The sequence below is a fragment of the Anopheles merus genome, chromosome 2R (genome assembly GCF_017562075.2).
Source record: "Anopheles merus strain MAF chromosome 2R, AmerM5.1, whole genome shotgun sequence".
NCBI lineage: Eukaryota > Metazoa > Arthropoda > Insecta > Diptera > Culicidae > Anopheles > Anopheles merus.
The window spans coordinates 29,105,349-29,132,413 of record NC_054082.1 but is presented as its reverse complement, the minus strand read 5'-3'; the positions used below and the strand labels follow the sequence as shown (position 1 = coordinate 29,132,413).

The 27,065-nt window shown below is 50.1% G+C and overlaps 1 protein-coding gene across 11 annotated transcripts in view; it reads left to right on the top strand.

Moving 5' to 3' along the window:
• LOC121588037 (putative transcription factor capicua) overlaps positions 1 to 27,065 on the top strand; it is a 54,327-nt gene that overhangs the window by 22,690 nt on the left and 4,572 nt on the right. For 6 of the 11 annotated variants that reach the window (XM_041905542.1, XM_041905541.1, XM_041905543.1 and 3 more), the window contains exons 2-17: positions 3,309 to 4,939; positions 10,652 to 12,512; positions 13,123 to 13,837; positions 13,929 to 14,862; positions 14,940 to 15,051; positions 15,141 to 15,362; positions 15,468 to 15,589; positions 17,636 to 20,277; positions 20,454 to 20,922; positions 21,001 to 21,564; positions 23,242 to 23,594; positions 24,703 to 26,012; positions 26,112 to 26,263; positions 26,340 to 26,480; positions 26,563 to 26,795; positions 26,916 to 27,054. In XM_041905542.1, coding sequence (XP_041761476.1) covers positions 10,993 to 12,512; positions 13,123 to 13,837; positions 13,929 to 14,862; positions 14,940 to 15,051; positions 15,141 to 15,362; positions 15,468 to 15,589; positions 17,636 to 20,277; positions 20,454 to 20,922; positions 21,001 to 21,564; positions 23,242 to 23,594; positions 24,703 to 26,012; positions 26,112 to 26,263; positions 26,340 to 26,480; positions 26,563 to 26,795; positions 26,916 to 27,054 — 9,628 coding nt within the window. In that variant the 5' untranslated portion in view covers positions 3,309 to 4,939; positions 10,652 to 10,992. Of the gene's footprint in view, positions 1 to 3,129; positions 3,153 to 3,308; positions 4,940 to 10,651; positions 12,513 to 13,122; positions 13,838 to 13,928; positions 14,863 to 14,939; positions 15,052 to 15,140; positions 15,363 to 15,467; positions 15,590 to 17,635; positions 20,278 to 20,453; positions 20,923 to 21,000; positions 21,565 to 23,241; positions 23,595 to 24,702; positions 26,013 to 26,111; positions 26,264 to 26,339; positions 26,481 to 26,562; positions 26,796 to 26,915; positions 27,055 to 27,065 lie in introns of those variants that run through there. The other 5 variants (XM_041905546.1, XM_041905547.1, XM_041905548.1 and 2 more) reach the window with 5 other exon arrangements.

Below are 27,065 nucleotides of genomic sequence, written 5' to 3'. Positions count from 1 at the left end.
CTCCACTCTGTGGGATGTTTGTAGTGCATCCAACACTCACAGTTGTCCAATAGAGTAGACGGTGCAAAAGGGTGTGCAATCACAAGAAGTAGAACAGCAAAACGTGGGAATGAAGAAACACAAAAAAACAAACATGAAGAATGCATCACACTGCAATTGATGTTTTAACACACATCGGTCGTGCATTAATGAGTAATAAAGTGTATTAATGTACCGTTTTCCTTTCTCTCTTTCTCACTCTATTTCCAGATCCGATCCGAGGAGGAACCAATTTTCACCCCGAGACAGTGAGCGACAGTCCAAGGGGGGAGGCTTTCTCATTTCCCGTGTCTTGCACTCGATGTGCAAAAAGAACAGGAATCCCGATCCAAGGGCATCGTCTCAACCTCCATACGTGGAATGGAAACTTTTTCTGCCGATTCCTGTATGACGCATTTCTGTCTCTCGATCGCGTTCTCTCTCTCTTCCTCTTGTTGTCTTGTAGTTGGCACCACCTACCCTGTGACGCCTTGTGTAGAGTAGCGTGCCAGCTGCTGCCGTTGTGTGTGATGCTGATGTGTACATCCTAACGGGTTGACGGAAGGAATGCTCTCTTGATTAATTATTAGAGTGTCTCTGCGCGTGGTGGAAAAAAGGCCATCAGGAAATTACATCGGTTGGGAATGGGAGGAAAATGAAGAACATTCGCCACCAAGCGCTGTGGGCTGGGCAGGCTGCCAAACGGCTTCGGCGAGCTGGTTGGGAACAGCTCCTTCGAATGTTGTTCTGCGCCGTGGCGATATTAATCCGACCTGACTCTTGATGAACATGTGTGTGTGTGTGTGTGTGTGTGTGTGTGTGTGTGTGTGTGTGTGTGGTGTGTGTGTGTGTGTGTGTGTGTGTGTGTGTGTGTGTGTGTTGTGTGTGTGTGTGTGTGTGTGTGTGTGTGTGTGGTGTGTGTGTGTGTGTGTGTGTGTGGTGTGTGTGTGTGTGTGTGTGTGTGTGTGTGTGTGTGGTGTGTGTGTGTGTGTGTGTGTGTGTGGTGTGTGTGTGGTGGTGTGTGTGTGTGTGTGTGTGTGTGTGTGTGTGTGTGTGTGTGTGTGTGTGTGTGTGTGTGTGTGTGTGTGTGTGTGTGTGTGTGTTGTGCTTAGACCCGGACAAGTCATGTACATCAGCTACGAAGCTCTTGCAAACATGATTAAAAAGAATAGAAGATAACGCGATGGTGCCAAAAGAGAGCGCGATTTTACTTATTTTTTTTGCTTCGAACAAAAAATCCGTACTACTGAAACAACCCGATTTCGATCTTCATCATTTTTGCATCCCTGCATCGGAATGACCGGTTTTAGTTCGTATTATTTGTGCTAGTTTACGAACCTAAAAATTGACATTACAGCTTTGGCACGCTAAGCGACGAACTTCGAATCGGATTTGATCTTAAACTTGATCGTTAACAAATGAAGCATTGGTCATGTGTGGACTTTCCCTTGTTTTTTATGTAAATAGGAATCACGTAGACCTCAAACAAAGAAACTTGAAAATTAATCTAGTATGATGCTTTATTTTTGCTACATCCGTTCCAACAATCTCACCAGAGCATCTCCGTTCGTGCTTTACCAATCTACCTTCCATCTCGCTGGCCTGTGCCTGTAATACCTCACTTTGCCCCAACACCCAATACTAGAGATTATGGCACAACAACAAAAAAGCGCTCCTCCCCGATGTTAACCAATCTGTGGCGGGGCCCCCCTTCACGCAGCGCACTACATTGTAATGTAAATCCAAACTTACATATTCAACGGAGCCTTTGTCCCTCCAGTGAGTGCCAGGGTTGATGTGACTCGTCCGTTCTAGTGTGACCCATCATCGGTTTCTCCATCGCTTTTCCCCCCTAAATCATCGCACACACCACTGCACACACTTGGTGGATTTTTCCGCTGCCGTTTCTTTTTTCTGCACACAACACGCTCTCTTTCTCTCTATATATCACTCCATATATATACCGGGATTGTTGTATCGCTGTTGGCGTTCTCTTTGTTGTACTATAATCCCACCTTGCACCCTTACCACCCCCTTCTGGTCGTTCGTGTCGATGTGGTGTCTATGGTTTGGTACGGTTAAAATTCGCGATCGCCATCACGAATCTTACTGCCCTCTGCAGCTGATGTCATCGTTCTTCCTCTTTGATTCACCCCATTCGCACACACACTCACACACACACACACACACACACACGGGCGCGCGCTCGAATTGCTTTGGAACGGCGTTGCAGCAACATGCACGATAAAGGCAACAAAATACGCGCGAGCTCTCTCTCTCTCTGTGCGCTTTTCTGTGGTGCTTGCGGAGAATGTATGGGGAGAAAGGCAGCCGAAGCAGCATAGAGCATCATCATCCTGGGCCATCGAGCCGTGAGCTGGGTGTACAGAAGCGTTCTGAAAACAAACAAAAAACCGCTGTTGCTTGATAGGGCAATTGAACGTTCGTCGCTTGCTTGGATTTAGTTTTCATTTGACAGGACAGACGGGAGACCGTATTAGTGATGTGATTTGTGGAGTGCACTCACCACTCCTATCCGACTTCGACTATTGTTGGTCCGATTCCGTTGCCGGCAAAATCGGAACCATTAGGTCCGCCCGGAGTCGGCGTCGTCCGGAATCATCCGGAGCCGTGCGAAGTCGTCCGGAGTCGTCTGGAGTCGTCCGGATTCGGATTGGTTTGAAGTCGTACGGAGTCGTCCGGAATCGTCTGGAGTTGCCCGGAGTCGTTCGGAAACGGTGTCGACCGTAGTCCGGCGAATTCCTCTGGGCGACGACCCTGGACGACTCCGGACGACTTCAAACGATTTCGATTCCGGACGTCTTCAAACGGTTCCGACTCCGAACGACTCCGGACGACTCTGGACGACTCCGAGCAACTCCAGACGTCTACGCACGACTCCGGACGTCTCCGGATGACTACGGACGACTACGCACGACTTCACACGACTCCGGACGGCTCCAGACGATTCCGAAAGACTCCGGATAATGCTGGGCGGACCTATATTAGTCGACTCCAGAATGTTTGCCAACTTTACCCATCACTAGACCATATAATAGACTTCCGTTTCTCGTACATCCTGTGGTAGGAGATAACCTTAGGAAGACAAGCATGCACAGCGGCGTCGTGTGTGTGTGAGTAGTGCCGTAGTGGGATTCAGATTGAGGGTTTATTTTCGGCGACGTGCCGTGAAAATTGCACGTGATGTATAAATGGTTGCATTATAGTAGTAAGTTACACTAATACTATATTCCTTTTTCCCCCGTTTGCTCGTTCCCTTCGTTCCACAGGCCGATGATGTTTACTACGTGAACTGTGGTTTGGCTGTTTGATTATAAAGTGTACAGTGAAACGATACGTGTGTATATGTGTGTGTGTGTGTGTTTATGTATCGTGAGTTTGTAAATATAGTAGCAGTCCAGCAGAGCAGCAGCAGCAGCACCACCACCACCACCACCCTCTTCTCTATAGGCCGTTCTTCTCCGGTGCAATAGTGTGTTGTAAATATAAACGCGACTCTTCTTCTCCAACCAACAGTGCAATAGAAGTGACAGTTGTAATCGTGCCCAAGTAGCACTAAATGATTCGATGCAGTGCTTGCGTGTGTGTGCGTTATCACTCCTTGAAGTGTAGGAGTGCGTGTCACAGTGTATAAGTGCGGCAAGAGTGCGTGATGTGATTAGTGCAACGGGGAGGTTTTTTTTTTGGTTCTTCAATAATAAAAAAAAAGATCAGTTCTTAAGTTATGTGATACATCGCGCACCTGTTTCCGCTTTGGCTTATTGTTTCGTTGCCAAGCGTGTATTTGCGGGGTGCGAGCGTTTTGTTGTGTATGCATCAGGTGAATGTGGTGTCGTCGTCGGTGCCGTTGTTGTGTGGTGGCCACCGCTCGTTTGCAGCAGCAGTAGATGGAATCCGCCGCGTGCCCGTGTCTGCCCGCACGGTGAGACCATGGTCCCAGCAGCAACAACAACAACAACAACAACAATGGGCATCATCGTCCGGCGATGGACGCGGTGTGCATGTGTCAAGCCGTAAAGCCCCCCCCCGCACCGTGTGCGCGTGAGTGTTGTGTGGGGTTGTCCGTTCGGCGGGTGTGTGGTGCAATGATACGATAATGGTGTTGGTGCATGTCGCATCCCGCGCTACTACGCTACTTACCCTTGGTACGCGATCGCCCGTCGTTTGCCGTTGCTGTGTAGGAGGCGTCGACACCGAGCCCGATACAAAGCAGAAAACCAACGGCCACAGCGAGCGCGGTGGCGTCGTGTTGATGTTGTGGAGCCCCAGCGGAGAAGCAGGAGGAAGAAGGGGAGTCCCCAGTTGGCGAGAAAGTGGGCCGAAGACGTGTTTCCATCGCCAGTTTTTGCCCATGCAGTCGCCAAGACGGGGTTAGGAAGGAGGAAATGAATCAAACGGTCGTGCGTCGTGAATTTCTGTGTGTGTGTGTGTGTGTGTGTGCGTGTTATGTGCAGCGACAAACAAATCATGTTCACGCTTGATGTGTAGTGAAGTAGTAGCCGAGTGAAGCAAAGAAACAGCATCACAAACCCGCGAAAGTGGGGGGGAAGGGCACGCACGCGAAACAATAATACCTCGGCTGCAGCCCCGCGCGCGCGCGTTTGTGAATCCTTGTGAAGTAGCTTGACAACAAACAAACAAACAAATAAACAAACGTAAAACCCGAACCACGACGCACAGCAGCGACAACTGGTGCAGTACAGCGGGCGGCACATTACGACAACACCTTTGGGAAGTTTGCCGCAAGCTTTGACAAACACAGTCGCAAGGACGTGTGTTTAGTTCGGGAAGCAGCAGTGAGCCCCGCTAGGCAGCTTAACCGTCAAATCAGTGGAGTGAAGCAACAAAGTACAACAAGCGACATCTATCCACCTGCAAGGATAGATACTGCAAGTGCAAGGTAAGTTATGAGTTATTCATTGCAAATTCAAATACATAAAAAGATACAAGAAAACATTGAAGTAATAAGAGAAAGACATTAGCCATTCGGAAATGGACTGTGCCTATCTTGTTAGGTATGGACAAATCTGTCGAACGATCGAGTCTTCTTCTACTTCTTCTATTTGGCGCAGTGTCCTCGCGGACTTGCCGGCCTGTACAGGCTATCGAGACTTAGCTCATTACCATGCAGCGGGATAGTCAATCTTTGCTACGGGGAGACGGTCCATTTGGGGCTTGAACCCATGGCGGGCTTGTTATTGAGTCGTTTGAGTAGACGACTGTACCACGGGACCACCCCTATCGAGTAAAATATACTAATTGTCGGTGTAGTGATTATTAAAACAGTCGGAAACTAATACATCCCGATTGTCCCGACTCTAAACCTTTGCCATTTTCCTTCGCATCTGTAGGTGTACGTGTGTGTGTCTTGGCAGTGCTTATTCCAATGGTTCTGTGGTGTTGTGTTGCCAAGCAAATGGGCAGACACGCTGCTCTGGCCGCCCCAAACAGTGCACCGAGAGCCGATCCACCAGAAGCAACAACAAAAACACGTCCACTCGAACCATCCTGCCCTACTATACCTACTACGGTCAGCGTTTCTTACGCAGGAGGACGAAGCAATGAAACAGAGAGAAACAAAGATGAACAGAGAGCACAGCAGCGAGCAGAAAGGGTTAATGAACGGTAAAAGGAGCGCGAGAGCGCGGGTGACCGATGTAGAACCGGGGGCTCGGGTGGTGCCTGTGTAAACACAGTGTTGGCTATATTTACTTTAAATTTATATTTATAAATCCTCCACCGGAGAGATGTGCGAGAGAGCCCATCCATTTGTAGGTTCTCGGTGTGTTGCTGTTCTGGCCGCTAGGGAAAAGGGGCAGTTTTATGTTGCAGATGCGTCTGTGTCTCTGATGGAAGCGTGGAACACACACACACACCCTATCGCGTACACATTGGAGCTCCCCGGACGGGGATGGGGTACAAGGTGCATCTTCGTCTGCTTAACGGTTAATGATGGTTGGGGCAGGTAGCATGGTGACCCTACGACGACGAATCACGACAAGCCAAGGGGCGAGAGTAAAGCGGCTTTGCAACCGCGCGCCTGCAGAAGGGAAGGGAGCTGTGTAGAATGACATCGATTTCAGAGTCGATGGGCAAAGGGATGAAGATAATGTCTAATGCTCACGCCACAGAAAATGAGAAGAGAAAATGACCACAGCAGAACAAAGCAACGCGCAGAAGCGCAGGTATCGCGGAGATCGGATCGCGATCCACATGCGCGCACTGCCCGTAAGGTGGGCCCTTTGCTCGATCGCAACTGATAGAACGATGGAGTGAGGGAAAGAGAGGGGGAAAGCGAGGGAATAAGAGAAACAAAACGCAGCAGTTAAGACGCGAAGATGAGCACAATATCAATAAATACGTATCATTGCACGAAAGGATGCTGACACAGTGGAGGCTGTTGCATGAACATTGCGTTCTTGTTGCACATTTTTGCACGTCTTTCCCTCCTAACAATCTTGGTTCACAAGTAGTGGAAAAAACCGGTACCGTTTTCCGAAAAAGGAAAAGCATTTGAAGAAATAAAAAATGCTCATGCAACAGGGGGCAATACTAAACTTGTTTGTGGAGTTTATTTGTCCAGCACGGGCGAAGTATGCAATATGTAGGGACACTGCGCATGGTGATAGCATGTGCATGGTTGGTAATTAAAGACATTGTATTTTCGATGGGGTGTGCTATGTGAATGAGTTGTCATCATCGGTACGCACACATCTGGCGAAAGAATTGCAATGAAAACGATTATAAAATATGGTATTCCGATGATTGAAGCATCACAGCACCAAATTGGGAAAGATGGACACTCTGTCATGGGCGGGAAGTGAGATACTGAAATATTTTTCTTTTTTATTTGCTTCTGCTATGTGTCAATTTTTGGGGCATATTGGTAAAACAAAGTAAACTTATTAAATTTCCGACGTTTTGTAGCATTCTATAATAATTCAATGCAGTGTATTCGTAATCAAATTCGTGAGCCACTGTATGTATTATCATCACACGCTATTAAACCCTAACTGTTGCTGGCCAGTTTCCAGCAGTGAACTTCTGCTCAGGTTTTTAATATGCACGCAATCTTAACAGGCGTGTTGGTGGTGTGTTTCGTTATCATGTGTTGCATGTTTAGTGTAATATAACAATGTATACGAAACACGAACCTTGTCAAAACAGAAATGCGTAAAGATGTGGTTTACTTTCCCTTTTTAAATAAATGGGCACCTTTTGTAAAACACCTGCCACTCATTCAATAAATTCTGTTCCATTCAAACAGCCTTTGGTGTTCTTGAAGTTTTTGCTTCGTTCGCTTCACTCTCTCCTACCCCGCCATAGCCACCCAACCTAAACCCTCCGTAAGCTTCACTTTTATCATCGCTTGATACAAAAGCTACGGTTTTCTATGACCTTGGCACATGTGCGTGTGTGTGTGTGTGTGTGCGTGATGTAAAATGTGTGCTGAAAATATCGCACATACCGTTACGACGTGTCATTCCATCCCTGCATCCAGCCCATTTTTATGCACACGATGCTGAAGCAAGGAAAAAGAATATCAAAGCTTTGTTTCATTGTGCCAACGGCGATTGACCGAGGCCCACGTTTTATAATGCGTAAATTAAAGCTCTCTCTCTTGCTCATGTATTGAGCGGCCCTAGAGGTGGTTTATTACACTCGGAAGCTTTCAAAAGAGAGGGCAAAGTGCGTCAATCTTACCCACACACACACACGCACAAGCGCGTTATCAAGCCAAAATCCTTCTAGGCATTTGCTGTGCGTAAGAAGCGTTACCGCCCAATCACCTTCCTTGCTGTCTACCGTCAAGCTTTTGGTTCCAATGGCTAAATGCGGCACAAAAGCTCTGTTTGATCCCCTGCAGTAGTGCCTTCTACCTCTTTAGGGGAGGGAGGTTTTTGCGCTAAATCCTTTTTCGATTGCGTTCGGATGCTTGTGCTTCCCGGCCATAAATAAAGTATTTAGCTTTTTGTTATAATATCCAACACGTTGGCGATGTGTGTGTGGTTGTGTGGGGTCTAACGTATCCACCACCCAAGGAGGAAGTTTCGCGGAAGGAGTAAAGAAGCTCGATTGCTTTTAACGATCTTCCCACACACACACAAACACCCAGGGGAGTGAAGGGAGATTAAAATGTAATATCCTGCCGTGCGGCGATAGAACGGTCGCGACCCTAGCCTGTGCCAAACATGCTATGTTGGCCAACAATTGTAATATACACCCATTGTTAAAAATCACTCCACTTCCCTCCTAACAATTGCATCCAGGCAGCATTTTTGTTCAATTAGAAAGGGGAAAATTCCTCATATTATCACGCCAGCGACCAACATTGTCTTTCGTGACAGGTTTACAATCGGCAAACCTATGCTATTGATGTCGGTGTTACTTACTTACTTCCGGTGGCGATGTTAGCAATAAAAATATGTTTGCAAACGCTTTTCATAGCATACACGATTCTCTTATATCATACGGCGAGACAGTTTGGGAAGGACGCGGAAAATAGAACAAGAGTAGAATGGTTTCTTCTTGACGAAGGTGATTTGGCCGCTTATATGTGCATACCCGACACGCGATGCCATAAGAGATCATGGGAGATGATTGTTAAGATAAGAAAACGTGCCCAAAACGAGACTACAGGCTTAAATATTTGGGTGTAATGAAGGAGCAGATTGGTAATGTATCGAGACCGATGACGTACAAATCTTTTGGAATAAAAAACTGGCGACAATGTACCATTTTAAGCAAGACGTACTTGTTTGTATATTTTGAGGCTTCCGTTTATTATCCTGTGCCTTCTTTCGTCAATCTATTTCTCCCGGTCCTTAGCGTGACCGTCTTGACCCCATCTTGTCTTACCTCTCTGTTGTTATGGACAACTCAGAAGGATTTTAAGGTATATGTATTGATGTGTATAACATAGCCATCCCACAGCGTTTCGTTGTGGTGACTGCTTCAATCTCCCTCTACACATATGGGTCCGAAAGTCCTTCAGAGCATCTTGCTCTCCAACGGGGCTAAGAAGATTTCGTCGGTTCTATAACCCGTGATAGGTGAAATCATGACTTCAAAAGTGCGTTCACCTGTGGGTTTCGTCATCCCAATGCAGGTCGGGATTTTTTAGTAGGATCACAGATTGTACTCTGCTGCCTGTGCTTGATCCCAATGAGGCCTATACCATCACCGTATGACAAGATATAGGATGACTAAAGATGTTTTTCGAAGGGTTTTCCCTCGCGTCACGGATAGCCCTATCTAGTGCCAGGTTGAACAGGATATAGACGAATTTATCCCGTAAAATTTGGCAGAAAACTCTAGATGATAGCTGAGAGTTTTCCATCAATCTTCACTTGAGAAGTACCCTTGGGTCTAAGCAATACGGCAAAGCCGTCCCTCCTGAATAAAAAAAGTACACCTGGGACATAATCATTCAAGCCAGCTGCATCAATTTGGTCGGGATTTTAAAAGAACTCATTGCGACATACATTTCTGGCGACCTGGCCATGCCTTCGTATGCAGTTTTTAAGTCTGTAAATAGATAGTATTTTAGTGTGTGTGCTAGTTTGTTATGAGAGAGATGACTTGTCCATCACTTTGAAAATAAAGTCAGAAACTAACGCTACCGAAACTGAAGCAACCGGTCAGAAGTTATTCAGTAGTCAACTATTTTCAGTCCCAATTGACGTTTGGTGCGCATAAACATTACTGTTTTACAGTAAAATGTTGTAGTACTACTACCATTCCCCTTTCGAATGGGCTGTTAACATCGATCAGGTTCCTCCTTTTTTACACATCATTATACCCATTAATGCCCTCTTGTTTTTTTAATTACCATTGTATTCCACACCTTCCTCCACACAAATGCCCCGGATCATGAGGGGAACCAGGCTAGCAATGTTGCCAGCAACCTGAAGACGCGCAATGAATGTATAGGCAGTGAAAATCTCGCACCTATTTGCATATCTCACACGATGTCTCCCTCAATCATATTCCGACACCGGCGGATGTCACTAATCACTGCCGATCGTTTAGCGCGCGATCGTGCTGTGCGGAGGAGATTTGAATTTACATTTACAATCCACCACCACCCACGGCAAATGATGATCGAAAGTAAAACCTCCTCGCTTTGCGGTGTGCAAAACCGTTCGGCTTATTTCCCGGAGAAGTGGCCGCTACTATCGCGCTACAATCGTTATCGAGTTGTTGCATTCGGTGCAATCTATTTCCAGCCCACAATCAATCGTGGGAAATAGCAACGCGCATCGCCCCTTTGCTCGATGGATACACGATGCGGTCTAGTTGTGAAAATCTCGCACTTAGAAAGACGCCGCCCCGAGGTGCTTTAATTACCGCTGGCTCTTGAGCCTCGGGGCACTACTGGCATTCCAGTGCGTTTCGTTTGTCGGTTTGCCTACCGCATAATGTACGATTTCTCCCGGCGCCCATTGAGTTCTCTATTGCTATCCGGCTTTGGCACTCCGGTCGATCACGGCTGAACCATGGGGAACTCTCTTTATAGTTGATTAAAAATAGTTTCTGTAAAGCAGTTTGTGGTATAGTAGATTGATGAGTATGCTCTAATAATAATTTTTTTTTTTCGTTTTCTTTTTAGGCAATTCGGAACATATGATATATTCCGAAAAACTATTTGTAGAACGTGACAGACATCCAGTACACGGAATCGTCGACAAAATTGCACCGTGATCATAATCGCTTTCACAATGGCGGACACTGATAAAAGGATGGCAGTGTTGTTCATGTAGTGTAGCGACTGCATAAAGCTAATCGAGCGCCTAAATAAAACAGGTAGCGCCACCAGGAGATAGGAGAAGCAAAAACAAAAAAGCATTTAAAAAAGCAGAAAATAGCATATATTCAAACATTAGCCATAGGAGCGAAAGTGCCAAGCCTTGATGCGGCCCGTTCTGCCCAACCTGCACAGCTGGGGCAAGCATGATACCGCAAAAACAACCGACGCCAGCATCAACATCAGCATCATCGTCGTCCTCATCGCCATCGCACCATCAACAGTCCGTGAATGCTAGTGTCACCGTGGCCCACAGCAACAGCTCCAGCATGACAACGACCGTCGTCGCCGTTAGCACCGGTCCCGGAACGGCAGCGACGGTCGGTCCATCCTCCGGGACAACGACGACGGTAGCGGCGGCGTCGTCGGCCGCGTCCGAGAAACCCGTCACACAGAATGCGACACCACGGCAGCACCCGAAAAAGCGCAAGTTCGATCTTGCCGAGCTGGAGGAAATGGAATCACATCGGCCGGTACCGCCGCCACCGCTGCCAGTTCCACCGGCTGCCACGCCCGCACTGTCGCCTCCGGGCGGGTCCAACGGAGCGAAACAAGCGACAACACAGCCGATGGACACCGGAGGAGGAGGAGAGGATGATAGAAAGGCCGGGAATCGTGGTGCGCTGTACGAGCAGTCTGCTGTCGCATCGCCAAACGCATCGTCTACCGGAAACATCGCGGTATTTAAGAACGGCGAGCCAGAGGAAAACGGAAGCTTTGGTGCGTACCATCATCAGCAGCAGCAGCAGCAGCATCATCACCACCACTATGGTGCTACCAATGGTAGTTTTGGTAGGGAAGGTGACAGCCCTGGTAACCATCATGCCACCGACGTACGGACAGGCAATAGCATTTCCACGTACGATGTGCCTGTGCACCATTCGGACCGATCGCACCGTGAGCCGGTGGACAGTCGGGAGCGGATCGTGATGAACTCGGTTAGCCACCGGTCTCAGCTAAGCAGCAGCCCCGGTCAGGGCCCGCAACCAGCAGGTTCACCCGCAAGCAACGGTTCCACGGTGGTGCACAACGCACACCAGCACCACCGTGGCAGTCCGGGCGCAATGATCAATCTCACCTCCGTCCCGACCACGGCAACGCTGCTAACGATGGTACCGGCCGGTGGGAAGGCACACCAGCTGCAGCAGCAGCAGCGTTCGTCGCTCTATTCGCATCAGCTTCACCAGCACCAGCAGCTGGCATCGGGGCGGCATAGTCCGAGCATGATGATCGCTGCCAGTAGTAGCATAAGCAGTAGCACTAACAGCAGTACCAGTAGCATTAATAAGTGTAGCAGTAGCAACAACGGTGCCACCTTGACCTCTTCTCCCTCTCCCTCCTCCTCCTCCTCGTCCACTATCGCCACGATGAATCGATCTCAGAGCTATACCATTTCCACGATCACGCTGCAGCCGCAGCCAACCGCGTCGACGGCAGCGTCACCGTCACCCGGTGCCATCGAATCATCTAGCCAGTTGCATCAGCAGCAGCAACAGCATCCAGCGATCGGACACAATCGGCAGATACTGCTTGCGGTCGATCCTGCTACTATAAGGCACCATCAGCAGCAGCAGCAGCAACAAATTTTACGATTGCAGCCGTCGTCCGCCACACCGGAGGCGTATTACGTGAGCAGTAAGAAGCTGCACACGATGCCATCGTACGGGTAAGTTTAAGCGACAGACGGCGCAAAAAAGGGTTGCATTAAATAGGGAAGCTACATATATCGACGGCTAACCTCTCTCTATCTCTCTCCGATGCACGTTTATTGTCTTGCGCGTTGTTTGCGCTCCGCCAAACCACGATTGGAATTGCTAACCCAAGCGAGTAGAATATAGAATTTGGTCGTAAAAAAATACTATCATGTAACGGAAACGAAATTGGTTCAAATAGAACCTCACAAACTTGCCTCATTCAGTGCACTCGTAGTTTTCGCGATTCACGCCCTACCGCTCCAGATTCGACGATTCCTTTTTTGCAATGATGATTGTCTGAATACAAACATTACGGTACAGACCTTCGTTAAAAACATTCGGCGTGCTGATTTGAATACTATACGCCTTGAGCGGGATGGATCCGCGGGGTACTTATCGTCTGCTCGCTGTTTTCTCAAACACCGATGTAGTAGAGAGCGGGCTGGTCCAATCTCATACATAAACAAAACAAACTTCTACAACTGCCGGCTCTGCTATCCATACGATTAGAATTTTCTAGTGCGTCTTGGTGTGTTACCCGATTGCTAATCTCATGTTTTCTTCGTTCGCCCTATTTCACAGCTCACCGGGAAGCTACAAACCTTCCCCGACGCCGCCATCGGCCGTTAGCAGCGGGAATGCCACATCGACACCGTCGCCCGTCCATCACCACTCGGGCCCGACGTCGTTCTCCATGCCGCAGCAGCATCACTACCAACATCAACAGCCGGGTCAGCATTCCCAGCAGCAGCAGCAGCAGCAGCAACAGCAGTTCCGCCAACAGTCACCACCGGCACCTCGTCCATCGTCCTCGTCCAGCACGACCGCCCAGCTGGAGCCAGTTCAGCTTTCGGCGGCCAGCGGGCAGCAGCAACAGCAGCAGTACAGCACTGCTCCCGTTGCACCCGCTTCCCCACTGATCGACCTCAGCGAATGGATCAACCATCGGGTGCTGGCCCGCCGGAAAGACGTGTACGACTCGGGCCGCATACGGGCGACGGCCGCCCCAGGGACCGTGGTCATTGGGTTCGACCAGCCGGAAGGCAGCCATCAAACGTACGAAGGTGTGCTGGACGATGTGCACCACCAGCAGGATATCATCGACGACGTGTGCCCGGCACTGGCCGATCTGCAGCCGGGTGTGAGGGTGTGCGTTAGGGCTACCTGTGTCCATCCGCATCCCGTGACGTCCAACGGGGGGGACGTGTTTGTCGAGGGCATTGTGAAGGAAGTGCACGGCAACAAGAAGCAGTTTTCGGTGCAGATTGCGGGCGGCTCGATCGCAGACAAGCAGGAGGTACGGGGGTGTACACTCAAAATCAAAACACATTTTCGTTACCGAACATGGTTCTAATTGTATTCCTTTCATTTCATCCATTTTTCCACAGTTACGAATAGTGAAACGGGTTGATATGCGCCTCCTGAAACCGCCCTGGTGGGACGAGCTGGAAGATGCGCTGGATAGCTATAGCGGTGGCCACACGGTGTCGGCAGTAGATTGTGGCCCGAGCCGGCGTAACACAAACGATCATCATCATCTTCGTTCCCATGAAGGAGATAGTAGCACCGGAAAGTTACAACAGCAGCAGCAGCCACCCGCCATAGTAAGCTACGTCCTAGCAACGTCGACCAACAGCGAACATCAACTACACGGCAGTGGTGCCGGAACAGCAGGACAGCAACAGCCCGCCGGCACTGCCGCCACCATCATCTACACGAGTGGGGCACCGTACAAAAACAGCATCAGCATAACGCAGGGTCGTGGTGTGGCCAGTGCCGGCCTACGGTACGATCCATCGCTGGGAGCAGCAGCGGCAGCAGCAGCCGGAACGAGTGATCAACAGCAGTTAAAGCAGCAGCTCCATGTGCCATTGCAATTGCAGCACGTTCTACCAGCAGCAGGAGCGGGATCGGGTGAAGAGCAACAGCACCATTACCGCAGCGCTGCCACCTCACCATTCCAGTCCGTGCAGCTCACGATTGGTGGCGCTGCTACGGATCATCGTGATCGGGATGGGGTGGAGACCGCACACTACACCACTGCTGCTGCTGGTGTTGCTCACGCGCGCTCTCATTCGCTGCATCACGTGTCGCATCCGGTGCAGGTCGGGATGTCTCCGGCGCCGGCCCACAGCAGCAACAGCAACACGATCGGCAGTGGAGCTTCGTCAGCATCAGTGTCGGGTGGTGGTGTCGCTGGTGGTGGTCCTCCCAGCAGCTCAGTATTAAGGACGCTCAGTCCGGACGATCTGCGCATCGCGAACCGCAGTTACGACAACGAGAGTGACGACGAAGTGCGCAGCAGTTTTCCCATGGAAGGAGGTAACGACGTCGTTTTTATGCTTTTGATTTCCCCAACTCATACATAGTTCACCTCTCACCTTCTATTTCACTTGCAGAAGCGGAAAAATACTCAGGTAGCAGCAAGCGAAGCAGTATGCAAAGCCGTGGAAGTACCTCAAGCTTACTGGACCAACGAAGTACACCTCGATCTCAACCTGCAACCCCAAGGTACTTGTTGTGGCGATGGTGTCACGTCACATGTTTAGTGAAGGTAATGTAATTCATTCGATTGATATAATTCTCGGTCATATCATCAGATCTCAAGCGGCCACACCGCACCGGTTCAAGAAGGGCGATGTCGTTTCCACGCCCACCGGCATACGGAAGAAGTTTAACGGCAAGCAGTGGCGCAGGCTGTGCTCGAACGAAACCTGTTCGAAGGAATCTCAAAGACGAGGCTACTGCTCGCGGCATCTCAGCCAGAAGGGTAGCAATGCGCTCCGGTCGTCCACCAGCTCGGTGACGAATCATTTCAACAGGTAATGGCTGCTGTTGAAAGCTTGAAAAAAGGAGCTTTATGGGTCGTTTGGAAATGAGTTAAAATTGATACTCAACTCTTTATTTTCCTGTTTCGTTGCTTGCAGTAGTCGATCGAGCAGCAAAACACAGCTAGATGAGGAAACATCTAGAGATTCGGAAACTTCACCCCATTACCGGGTGGCGGGACGGTTCGATCAGGACGAAACGGATGCGGCCAATATGCTGGGTAAGTTGAAATACTGTTTTCCGCGTCAGATACCAATGGCAATAGCATAGCATAAGCTCGTGAGACGTTTTTCAACCAGTACAGCGGTCACAAATATATGAAAGCAGTTGAAAACTCATCCAACTAGCGGCAAATACTGATGTTCTTATTGCGAACTCACGTGGCAAGCAGTGTAATGTATCGGCACTTGGTAATTTTAATGGGATTTTTTTATTGTAAAAGAAAAAAGCAGTAGTGCCCAATGAACGCTATTAATGCGGAACGCAAACATACCGCGTATGTGAAATTTCGCGGTTTTCTATAAATTATTTTCGTGTGCAGCTTATAGTTAATATAACGAATAATTTTGACTGAAGTAAGTGGCTTTAGTCACTACATTAATTATTTCATTTTCACTTTTGAATGAATTGAAGAATTTATTTGCTTTTACAGGGGAATCTTCCTGGGATTCTCATAGTTGTGGGACTCTGCCTTGACTCCTTCTTAACGGAAGTGAACTTCATTTGATGGAAAGTAGACTCTATGGCACCCTTTTTGGATAGACTCCTTGTAAATTCTTATTTGATTTGTCCAACAAGGGTGCAATAGAGTCCAATTCCCATTACATTAAGTTCATGTAAGAAGGAGTAGATAAAGTGTCCCTCAGCTATGAGAACTCCTGGAAAACCCTGTAACGATTGATGTGTCAAATCAATGCAATTTTTGCTCAGAGAACTGTCAAATATAGACACGACACCCGCGTATTTCGGGGACCACCTGTAATATACTAAAAAAAAAACAATCCGAGTTCAAATGTTTAGGTTGACACGATCCTTGACAAACTGATTCGAAATGGGACGCGGCAGTTCCTTGGAACGGAAAGCATTATATCATTGAAGAACCGTGTCTCTGCGGTGATGATTGGCGAAAATACCTCGTTCTGCGTGATTTACAACCGAAATTCAATTTAAACATATTTCTCAGAACTGAAATAAAACACTCAATTCACTGCACAAGATTCCCGTTCTTAGAAGAGCAGAAAAAAGCAAACCCAAAAGTTCAGTGATTAGTTCAGGTGATCGTAATTAATCTCCTTCGCTAGAAAATATAGCCGCCACCGAACCGAACACGAATAACGCGAATGAAGTGGGAGCCTTTCCGTCCGCAAGGCGCTCCTATCCGTTCTCGCACTGGGCGTTTGCACAACACCAACACACACGCACAGGCAGCCAGTCGGACGAACGTTGATCGTTGAATAAACAATCAGTCAAAACGGACAATGGGTTCGAGATTTTGTGGGTGTGTGTGTGTGTGTAAATGGTCGTCCACTAGTAAACGCATGCAGCGACGGGCGCACATTTCCAAGAAGGACTTTATTGGCATTTACACACCCGTTGAGCACGGGAGCACACGAGTGAGAAGGAGAGTTTAATCAAATCGGTACGCCCGCCGGCAGGAACAGTTTTCAAGTGAAAGTCATCCAACTTCCTTTCGGGCGTTTTGTGTCGTTGTGAAGGCGTAATTCTAAAAATATTTGTATGCTTAAATTAGTCACTTTAGGCGCGGTTGTGCTGCTACTGTTGGTTGCGAAAGTTTCAGTGCGAAAAGTATGAACTTTATGAACATGAACATGTACGATCTGCAAAGTGGTGCCGAACTGTACATTAAGTGTTTGCGTAAGTGTTGCTTGCACAATCTCAATTCTTTTTGGTGGGTTTTTCTTACGCTGGCAATGGGATAAGAAAAGGATAGTCAGTTAATTATTTGTTTCATTGCGTTCATAGCAAATATCCCAGCATCGATCCACTGAAAAGATCGCCATCTTGTTAAGTCAGACTTCGTTTTCTGTGTGTGGGGAGCATGTGTATGAGTGAAGTTTATTTGTTTTATCAAACACTGATATGTCAAGGATTGATTGTTACCGTTTGATTCTCAATTATTAAACATATTTCCATTGGAAAATAGTCCTTTTTTGTATTGGGAGAATTGTTCTATCATTTGCACTACTATCCAACTAAGATGCGGTTCAATTGATGGTTCCTCTCTTTTTCTCTTTATCCAACACAGTATCACTTAGCAGTTCCCGCTCAGCGACTCCGAGCAATTCGTTCTCCTCGCCAACCGGGCACGGATCGTCCCCGCTGGCAACACAATCGCCGGTAATGATTGGCAACCGGCAGAACCTGTTTCTGCCGATCGGCAGCCCGGCACCGTCCAACGATCCGCACGGCAGTATCGGCAGTGGCGGCAGCAACAAGTACAAAACGAATACTCCGAGCCCGAGCCCAGCGCACGTCATTGGCGGCGGTATCGGCATCGTTGGTAGTGGCGGGCCTGCTGGCAGCGGCCATCACCATCAGCTGATTCGCCCGGAATCGCTGCGGCCAACGCAACCGGCGGTCAGTGGTGCCGGCGCCGCGCCACCACCGACCGGTCACGCGACCAGCGTTATACGTATGTCGCCCCTGTACTCCCAGCATTCGGCCCATCCGTCGGCGATTTACGCCAGCTATCCTGTGCATGTGGCAGGCGGTGGAGGTAGCTCATCGGCGGCACAAACGATTAACGCTTCTTCACAGCAACAGGCTGTAAGTGTGGAAGCTGTATCGTCTAATGGCGTTGCCCAACACCAACAGCAGCAGCAGCATCATCAGCAGCCGTCGCAACATCAACAGCAGCTACATCAGCAACAGCAAGAACTGCAGCAACAACAGGAACCGCAGGAGCAACCTCACGCGCTGGTAACGACCAGTCGATCGCAACCGATCTCCGGTCCGGCACAGCACGTTGCGCAATCAGCGTCGCCGGCCGCCCTCCACCATCATACGATCATACAACAACAGCAGCAGCAACAGCAACAACTGTCGCAGACGACCTCCCAACAACAGCACACAGTGTTATTAACCAGTCAACATCAGCAATCCTTAACCGTGCCAAAAAACGGCATTAGCACGGGTTCCACCTATCAATGGCATGCATTGCTTCCGATCATAAACAGTCCGTCGGCGATCGCCAAGAGCAACCTCCATCCACATCATCAACACCACCACTACGCGCACATGGCGCACTCGCAGGCCTACGGACCAGCTGCTGCCGCAGCAAACACTGCTGCTGGCCCACCATCATCAGCGGCAACGACGGCGGCGGTTGCCTCGCAGCAACCATCGCCGATTGGAAGCTCCTCCGCAACGACAGCCAAGCCGTCGTCGGCGGGCGCATCCTCGATGGTCATCGTGCCGTCGAAGGTGTACTCGTCAACGCCACCGCCTCCTCAGCCAGCCGCCGGGGAGGAGATGGTTTCGATCGACGACGACGACCAGGGAGACGATGATGTCTTTGAAGCAGAGCCCGTGAAAACAGCAGCACCCAGCACGAAAAACTCTACCGCGCAAGGTGGAGCAGGAGAGCAGACAAACAACCGGTATGCGGCCGGTAACGGTAATAATGGTAGTGGTGGTGGTGGTGGTGGTAGCGGTGGTGGTAGCGGTGGTGGTGCCGGAAGCCATCAACTGTTGCGCGGCATGGACATAGAAGCGCCGGTCACGGTCACGAACAGTAAGACAAGTTCGGCCGAGAGTGCCGAATCGATCGCAAAGCGACGAACGCAATCATGCAGTGCAGCGCTGCAGGCCGCCGCCGCTGCAGCGAACGGTGGCAGCAGCGGAGGTGCCGGTGGAGGCGGAAGTGGCAGCGCTACGCCGAAGGAACCGCAGAGTCCGCTGAGCAACAAGAAGGACGCTAAAATACGGCGCCCGATGAACGCGTTCATGATTTTCTCCAAGCGGCACCGGGCGCTGGTCCACCAGAAGCATCCGAACCAGGACAACCGAACGGTGAGCAAGATCCTGGGCGAATGGTGGTACGCACTGAAGCCGGAAGAGAAAACCAAATACCACGAGCTGGCGAGCGAGGTGAAGGAGGCGCACTTTAAGGCACACCCGGAGTGGAAGTGGTGCTCGAAGGATCGCCGAAAATCGTCCTCCTCGGCGAAAGAAGGGATGGTTGGTGGCGGCGTGCCTGCGTCCGGTAGTGGGCCGGGCGGGTTAGCATCAGCGGGAGGTAACAGTGGCCGAGGCCGCATGGATTCGTTCGACGGGAACGATTCGTTCGATGAAAGAAGCCCCAAAACGCCGTCCGACGTGGCAATGCCCTCCGTTGGGGGAGGAACGTCCGCCGGGGGCGGCAACGGAAGCCAGGCGAACGATATCATTCCACTGACCGTTGCACCGTACAACACAATTGACGAAACACCCGAACCAGCGTCCGGTGTGATGATGATGCTGCCACCGACAACGACGGCCAACCACGGATCCGTGGCTTCGTGCAACACTGGCAGCCAACACAATCCGGAACCGATGGTTGTCGATACGGCAAGCCGCTCCTCCTCGCCGTCCCACCAACGGTACGCCGAGCCGGAGGGGCGGGAAAAGAACGACGAACGGATGGATATATCCATTACCGATGAGCAGATGGACGAGGGGGGTGATGTTGCTGAAGACGATCAGCCGATGACGATCGCGGACGACGAGTCGGTACCGCGAAAGGCACCACCGTCCGCGCAATCATCGAACGACGCGGCGGAGCTCGATCTGAAATGTGCCGAAAAGGTAAGCGACTCGGATGTGGAAGACATCTCCGGCAACGCCAAGGGCAAACAAAACCATGGGGAGATGAGCTCGTCTCAATTTACTGCTAGTTCTTCCACCAAGGTACGATCAAGTGTAATCGATGGGGCGTGTTGTGTTTCCTTTTAAGTTGTTCTCTCCTTTTTGTTTGCGGGCATTTTTGGCGTGAGATGGTCTCTATTTGTGTTCAGCTTATCAGCCATGTTTCGAGAGCTCTCTATAACTCTGCTACAACGACTTTGTTTTGAATTTGTTTACAGGTTTCACAATCGACGGTTTCAAACGACTACCATCACGGCAGCAATGGGGATGTAGCGACAGATTACTCCATAAAAACACTGACAACAGCAGGCAGCAACAATGGTGGCCAACCACCAACAACACCCGGTGGGCCCAATTCCGCCTCGCTGGACGGCTCTTCCACATCGTTACTGACGTGCAAACCGAAACCTATCAAAGTGGGTGCGATTGGCAGCAGTACTTCTACTGCTACTACTACTACTACTACTGCTACTACTACTGGCGGAAGTAACACCGCTGGTTCCGGTGCAGATAGCAATGGCAGCAGTGGTGGCAACAGCGTAGCTGCTGGAAATGGGGCCAGCGTACAGGGCGGTACCATGTACCAGCATCATCACTCGCATCCTCACCATCACCACCACCATCCGATCGGGTATGCGTACAGTAGTCCGAAGAACCCGGTTGGTGTTTCACCATTCCAGCCAACAGGTAAGCTCTAGTGTGATATGGAGGACGTAGGTAGGCGGCACCGGAATGAATTCATTATTCTTCATGTCCGTCCTTTAGGAGGAGCATTTAAAACGATGCCACAAAGTCCGAAAACCCTGGGCAAGCAGGATCATCCATCGTATTTGCTCTCGCCGGCGCCATCAACGCCGACGGCGTCCTCAATTAAGATGGAACCGGCAGAAAATCTAACCAACAGCAGCAGCAACGGCGGCACCCGTAGCAATGTCGATACCATCTTCAACTTCTCATCCGCTGCCATAAAGGAACAACATCTGCAGCAGCAGCAGCCAAACTCGCTGTACCACGGGGGGAACGATCAGCAGCAGCAGCACAAATTTCTACTGGCCGTTAGCAGCAGCAGCAGTAGCAGTGTGGCAGAGCCAATGTCGGGCGCGGTGGCCGCAAACTCAACGTTGACCGTTACACCGCCGAGCAGCAGCTGCTCCTCGGAGGGTGGGGCAAGTAGCCTCAGCAACAGCAGCACCAAATGTAAATCGCTGTTAGAGTTTAATCCCACCATTTGTTACACGATCTCGAACGTTAACGGTAGCCATGCAGCCGCCAGTAGCAATGCAAACCATAAGCCTAGTACTAACGCAATAGTGATGAGCATGAAGCAAGGTAAACTAATCATGGATGTTGTGAACACTGCTACCAGTACTTGTACTACTACTATTACCACTAACACCGCTAGTGCTAACGAACCTACTAATCATCATCACAAACTGAGCCGTACAGATACCACTACCGAAAGCAATCATCATCCAACTTCTTCTCATCTAGATGTTGTTCACCATTCTAACCATCAGCTTTCATCATCCACGACACATTGCATAAATAATACAGCTAATCGCTCTTCTACTTCCGATGTTGTCATCACGAATGCCATTACTAATAGTATCGCTACTAGTACCACCACCACCACCACTACTACTATCACTAACTCTACTACAACTTCCGCTACCGTTAAGCCTTCCTGTCCGATTGATGTTGTACATAGCGATAAGATCTCTTCTTCATCTACCACCATCACCACAAACACCATCGCTCATGCCGCGAAAAAACCGTTGAATGTTGTGAATGTTGTAAATGTGACAGCAAATGCATGTGCGGTGGGCCCACCACCGCCAGTGACGTCCACCAGCAGCAATGGGGCAGCGTTGATGAACGCCGTGGGAACGCCTGCACAGGGAGGTAGCGGTGGTGGTAGTGCCGCCACCACCCCTCCTACCACCGCCTTTATCATCAACACGTCCAGCGGTGGTGGCAGTGCCATTCTACGCCCTGTCCAGCCAGCGATGTCAATGATTGCGAAAATGGCAAACACAACCACACACCAACCACCAACGCAGCCCCGTTCGGATGCCGATGAATCGGCCACCGGTTTGCAGCCTTCGGTCGTGTACGAAACGATTCTGGTCGAACGTCCAGCGCAAGTGAAACACCAGGGATCGACCTTCACGACCGTCCCGTTTAACGGTGCACCATCGACAGTGATGCCGCTAGCCACGAATGGATTGATGTTAGCATCCGCTTCTACCGCTGGCGGCAACACGCTGAGTAGTACGGCGTTACCGAGTGGAAGCATTATCGTATTATCTCAAGCATCGCTGAACGAACTTCTGCTGCATGGTTCTTGCACAACGGCAGCACAACATCATCAACAACAACAGCCCCATAACGAAACTAACGGCAACAACACAGAGCCAATAGTGGCAGCGAGCAACAGAGATAACTCCAAAAAGCTACTACTAACAGCTGGTGGAGGCACTGCGACAATCACTAATCTCATCAGTTCAATCACAAACACCTCAACTATGCCCTTCTCTTCCATCCCCTCCCTTCCATCCTCGTGTAATAGCGGTAGTGTAGTCAATGGGAATATCTGTACCACTAGCATCCCCATCAGCTCATCCCTCAATGTGACTAATTGTATCGTTGTGCCTGATCATACTTCCTTCACTACCACCTCTTCTACTACTGCTACTACTACTGTCACCACCTGTGCGACTACCATTGAACCATCCAGCACTACTAACAGTGCGGCAAAATTGTTAACATATACCATAAGCAAAAAAGGCATCACCACTGCTACCTCTTCCTCCTCCACCTTCCCCTCCGCCGATCATCGTGCTCCTCAGTCCAGCACCTCCGACCCGTCCTACATCAACATCATTGCCACCACTTCCACCACCACCACTACCACTTCTACTGTCCCCACAAACAATTCAACCATCATGAACAACAGCAGCAACACGAAACAGACGATTATAATGATCAATCCAACAACTTCAACAGTTCTACCGGTGGCATCATCCTCCGCACCGTCGTCCGTTGCTGCATTGCCCACATCGCTGACGATGTCCTCGGTTGCATCGTTACATCCGCTGCAGCAGCACCATCAACAGCAGCACCAGCACCAGGGTGTTGGCGCTACTGGCGGCTTCTCGATGCTGTCCACCATCAGCACGGGCAGCGGCGCCGGCGGTGGTGTACTGGCAAACACCGTCACCACCAACGCGAACAGTGCCACTGACCTGACGACGGTACTGCCAGCGGCGAGCAGCAGCAGCAGCACCACGACAACCATCCTTGCATCCGCCGCCAACCAGCGTCTACCGGGCCGGCAGAAGCTGATGCTGTGTCCACAGGTAAGCAGGCAGCAGTGTATTTTCCCGTGCGCTTGTTATTTATACAGTAGGAAGCTTCTGGCTGGCTGGCTGGCTCTCCTTTACCAGACCAGCTGGCTTCAATTGGATTTTTCTCGCTAGTAAATCATTTTTCAGTAGAGTTGACACTAGATTTATTGCTATCACCACACTGCATCATAGATTCATTCATCTCATCTCATCTGCAAACCCACGATTCGACTCCTCCTTGTTCCCCACGTGCCACCAAATTCCTGTTCCAGCCGATCCATTTGCCATCAACCTCTACTGAATTCCCTCCGTTGCTAAAAAAAAGCTTCCCAAGATGTCCTGCACACCTCTCAAAATGATTCAAAATCAACACTGGCTCTGTTGGATGATGTGTTTTATCGCTGGATTGGCGCATTATTTGGCAAGCAACAAACAGTCAACCATCATTTCGCGCGTCGAGCCTCCTTCGCCCTCGTAGCCGTAGTTTAACCCACCCAATTCCTGTTTCTCCTGCCTTCTTCTCCCCTCCTGGAATGTTTTAGATTTTTTCTTAGGTATACCCGAAGGCACAATTTCTCCCCTCAAAATTGATTATCTCTGTAGCTACGTAGTATCTTTTACCGCATGCAATGTGCGCTTCCAAAGCACGCACTACACACATGAACACATAGACGCTCCACGTGTGGATGATGCTTAGATATTTAGTCCTTTTATTTTTGAGTTTCTTGCGTAGCTTTTAGTGGAGCGCAGTTGAACGGGGGGGCTCCCTGTAGGTTTCTCTATTCATTCACTGTTCAAAAGCACCGTGTTCTTGTTACGTCGTCGAAATAGTTAATTCACATTTTGCCCCGTTTCGATTCTTTTGATTTCAAGCGAATCGCTGCTTCTCGATGCTGCAGTTTACCGTTTGTTAAGTAGTTTGTTAAGTAATGATGCGTGCGAATTGCTACCGCTTGATTGCTCTTCTTTCTTTTTCGGCTCCGTTGAGCCTTTCCCCCACAGTCTCTCAAGTTCCTTTTAAGTATTGTTTTTTTCGCTTTTTGGTTATACTACTAGCTAGCCTCCTTTGACTAACGGTTCTTCCAACTTACACATACTTACTTACTTCTCTCAATTCCAGTTTGCCCTAGTCCTTCCCGATCACCAACAGTTTACGCTGACCGATCGCTCTAAGATTTCGTTCGCGAATCTTGCCACGGCGACCATTAAACCGGCCCAGGGCAACACTATCTTTGCCGCCGTCCCCTCCCCCTCATCCTCCTCCGCATCCCCTTCCTCTTCGTCTACCACCACCGTCGCATTTGCACTAACACCGTCGCCATCCTGTTCCGCATCCGCTACTACTATCACTGGCGCATTGCGGCCAGCCAGCAGCAACGGAACCATCCAGCCGCCGACGGTGGCTCACGTGAAACTAACCAACATCCTTCCGACAACAATAACACCACCTACTTCATCATCCACCTCTTCATCATGTTCCAACACCCTCACCACCACATCACATTCTTCTTCTTCTTGGTCGTCGTCCTCGGCGTCGTCGGCGTCGTCGTCGAGTGTGCTAATTAAAACGCAGTCGGCAACGGGCGCAATCGTTCCGAATGGTATTGGGACCACCAACGCTGCCGGTGGTGGTGGTGGTGGTACTACTACAATAAACGCGTCCATTCCCGTACAATATTTGATCCAAGGCAAGATACCGAATCTTCTCATCTCCACAACACAGGGCTACCCGGCACAGATTCAGCAGTCGCCGCATCACCATCCGCAGCAGCAGTACGCCACGATCAAGCAGGAACCGCCGGAATCGCCCGGCGCGAAACACTTGCTACCGGTAACGCCTACATCCAACACTGCCGGATCGGTGTACGGTAGTAACAGCAACAGTGGTGGTGGTGGTGGCTCTACTGTGCCCTCCGGTGGTAGCAGTGGTAACGAACGGGACGCTTCGAATGAGGAGGAGGACATGGAGGAAGATTACGGCGAGGGCGGCGATGGTGGCACAGCGGATGCAGCAGCTGCTGCAGAGAGCAAACAGTTCATTTTGGCACCGACGCCGGCGCAACTAGGTCGCGCTCCGCTACAGCGGCGTCAGATGAGCAGTGGCGGCTGCAACAGCAACAGCAACAGTAACAGTGGTATGTTGCAACCGGAGCAGCAGCAGCAACAATCGGCGGGTAGCAACAATGGTAGCATCACCCAGCAACAGCAGCAGCAGACACCGATGGAGGATGACGGTGGTGATGAAACGGCGAACACGTCGAACGAACAAAACAGCCACCACGCGCATCATCAGCACCATCAGCACGCCTCGATGCCGTCTGCCCTGCCGACACCGACGTCCGCCTCGATGGAGGACTACCACAGCCAGATCTCGCCGTCCACCGCTAAGAAAGCCTTCTTTCGCAAGGCGAAGCCCGACGATATGGATAAGTAAGTAGTATTGCGCAGCGGTCTGGCTGACGGTATGCGTGAGCGTTTTTTTCTCCAGTGACTGACCCCGAACCATTCCAATTGTTTTGCTTTACGCAGCGTTCTGCGACAGGTTGACTTTGAGAAAAAGTTTAAAACACTACCCCAGTTCAAGCCGGAAGATTGTCACTCACCCAGTGCCATTATGGCGTCGTCACCACGTGTGTTCACGCAAAACTATCGTAAAAAGCAAACCACGACTCACAAAACGCGTAAGTATCATTACACCCAGCACCAGTTTATGACTGTTTCGGTGCATCAAGTAAAAAACTCTGCTTTCGCTTACAGTGGTGCCGGATGAAGATCAGCATAACAATCTGCATTCGGATGGCAGTGCGCCTCCGCTGTCCAGTACTGCCACCCCGTCCAGCTCGTACGTGATCGGGAATCGATTTTTCGGACCGGATTTCAACATGGAACAGTACAAAGGTACTGCACTGAATCAACCGAGTTCTCCCTTCCAATTGGCATCCACTAAAAGAGTCCCCTTTACTACACGTTCCACTTTCAGAAATGTCGGCGGAAATGGGCCGGGGAGCGGTGGGAACTGGCGCCGGAATGGGCGGCGGTCCCGGTGCTGACGATCGTTCGCCCCGAACGCCCAAAACGCCGTCGCAACGATCGGTCAATTCGGCGGAAGAAAAGGGTCACCGGAAGATACTCGAGCAGCGGCGCAATCTGGTGGTGCAGCTGTTCAACGAGCACGGAATGTTTCCGTCAACGCACGCCACCAACAGCTTTCAGGTGCGTTATGCATCTCGCTTTGCTTTCGGGTTGGGCTTTGGTTGGGCCGCGCCAGCGCGCTCTGTCTAGCTTCTAATATTCTAAATACGCTTTGTATGTGTCCGTTTTTCCACCCCACAGTTGGCACACAGCGACATATTTCCGAACAAGCAGAGCCTGCAGCTGAAAATACGCGAAGTGCGCCAGAAATCGATGGCCCAGCAGCCAGGTTTTACGCCACAGTCCGCTGGTCCGATCACTCCGACCGAAATTAGCGGTGGTAAGTTAGAC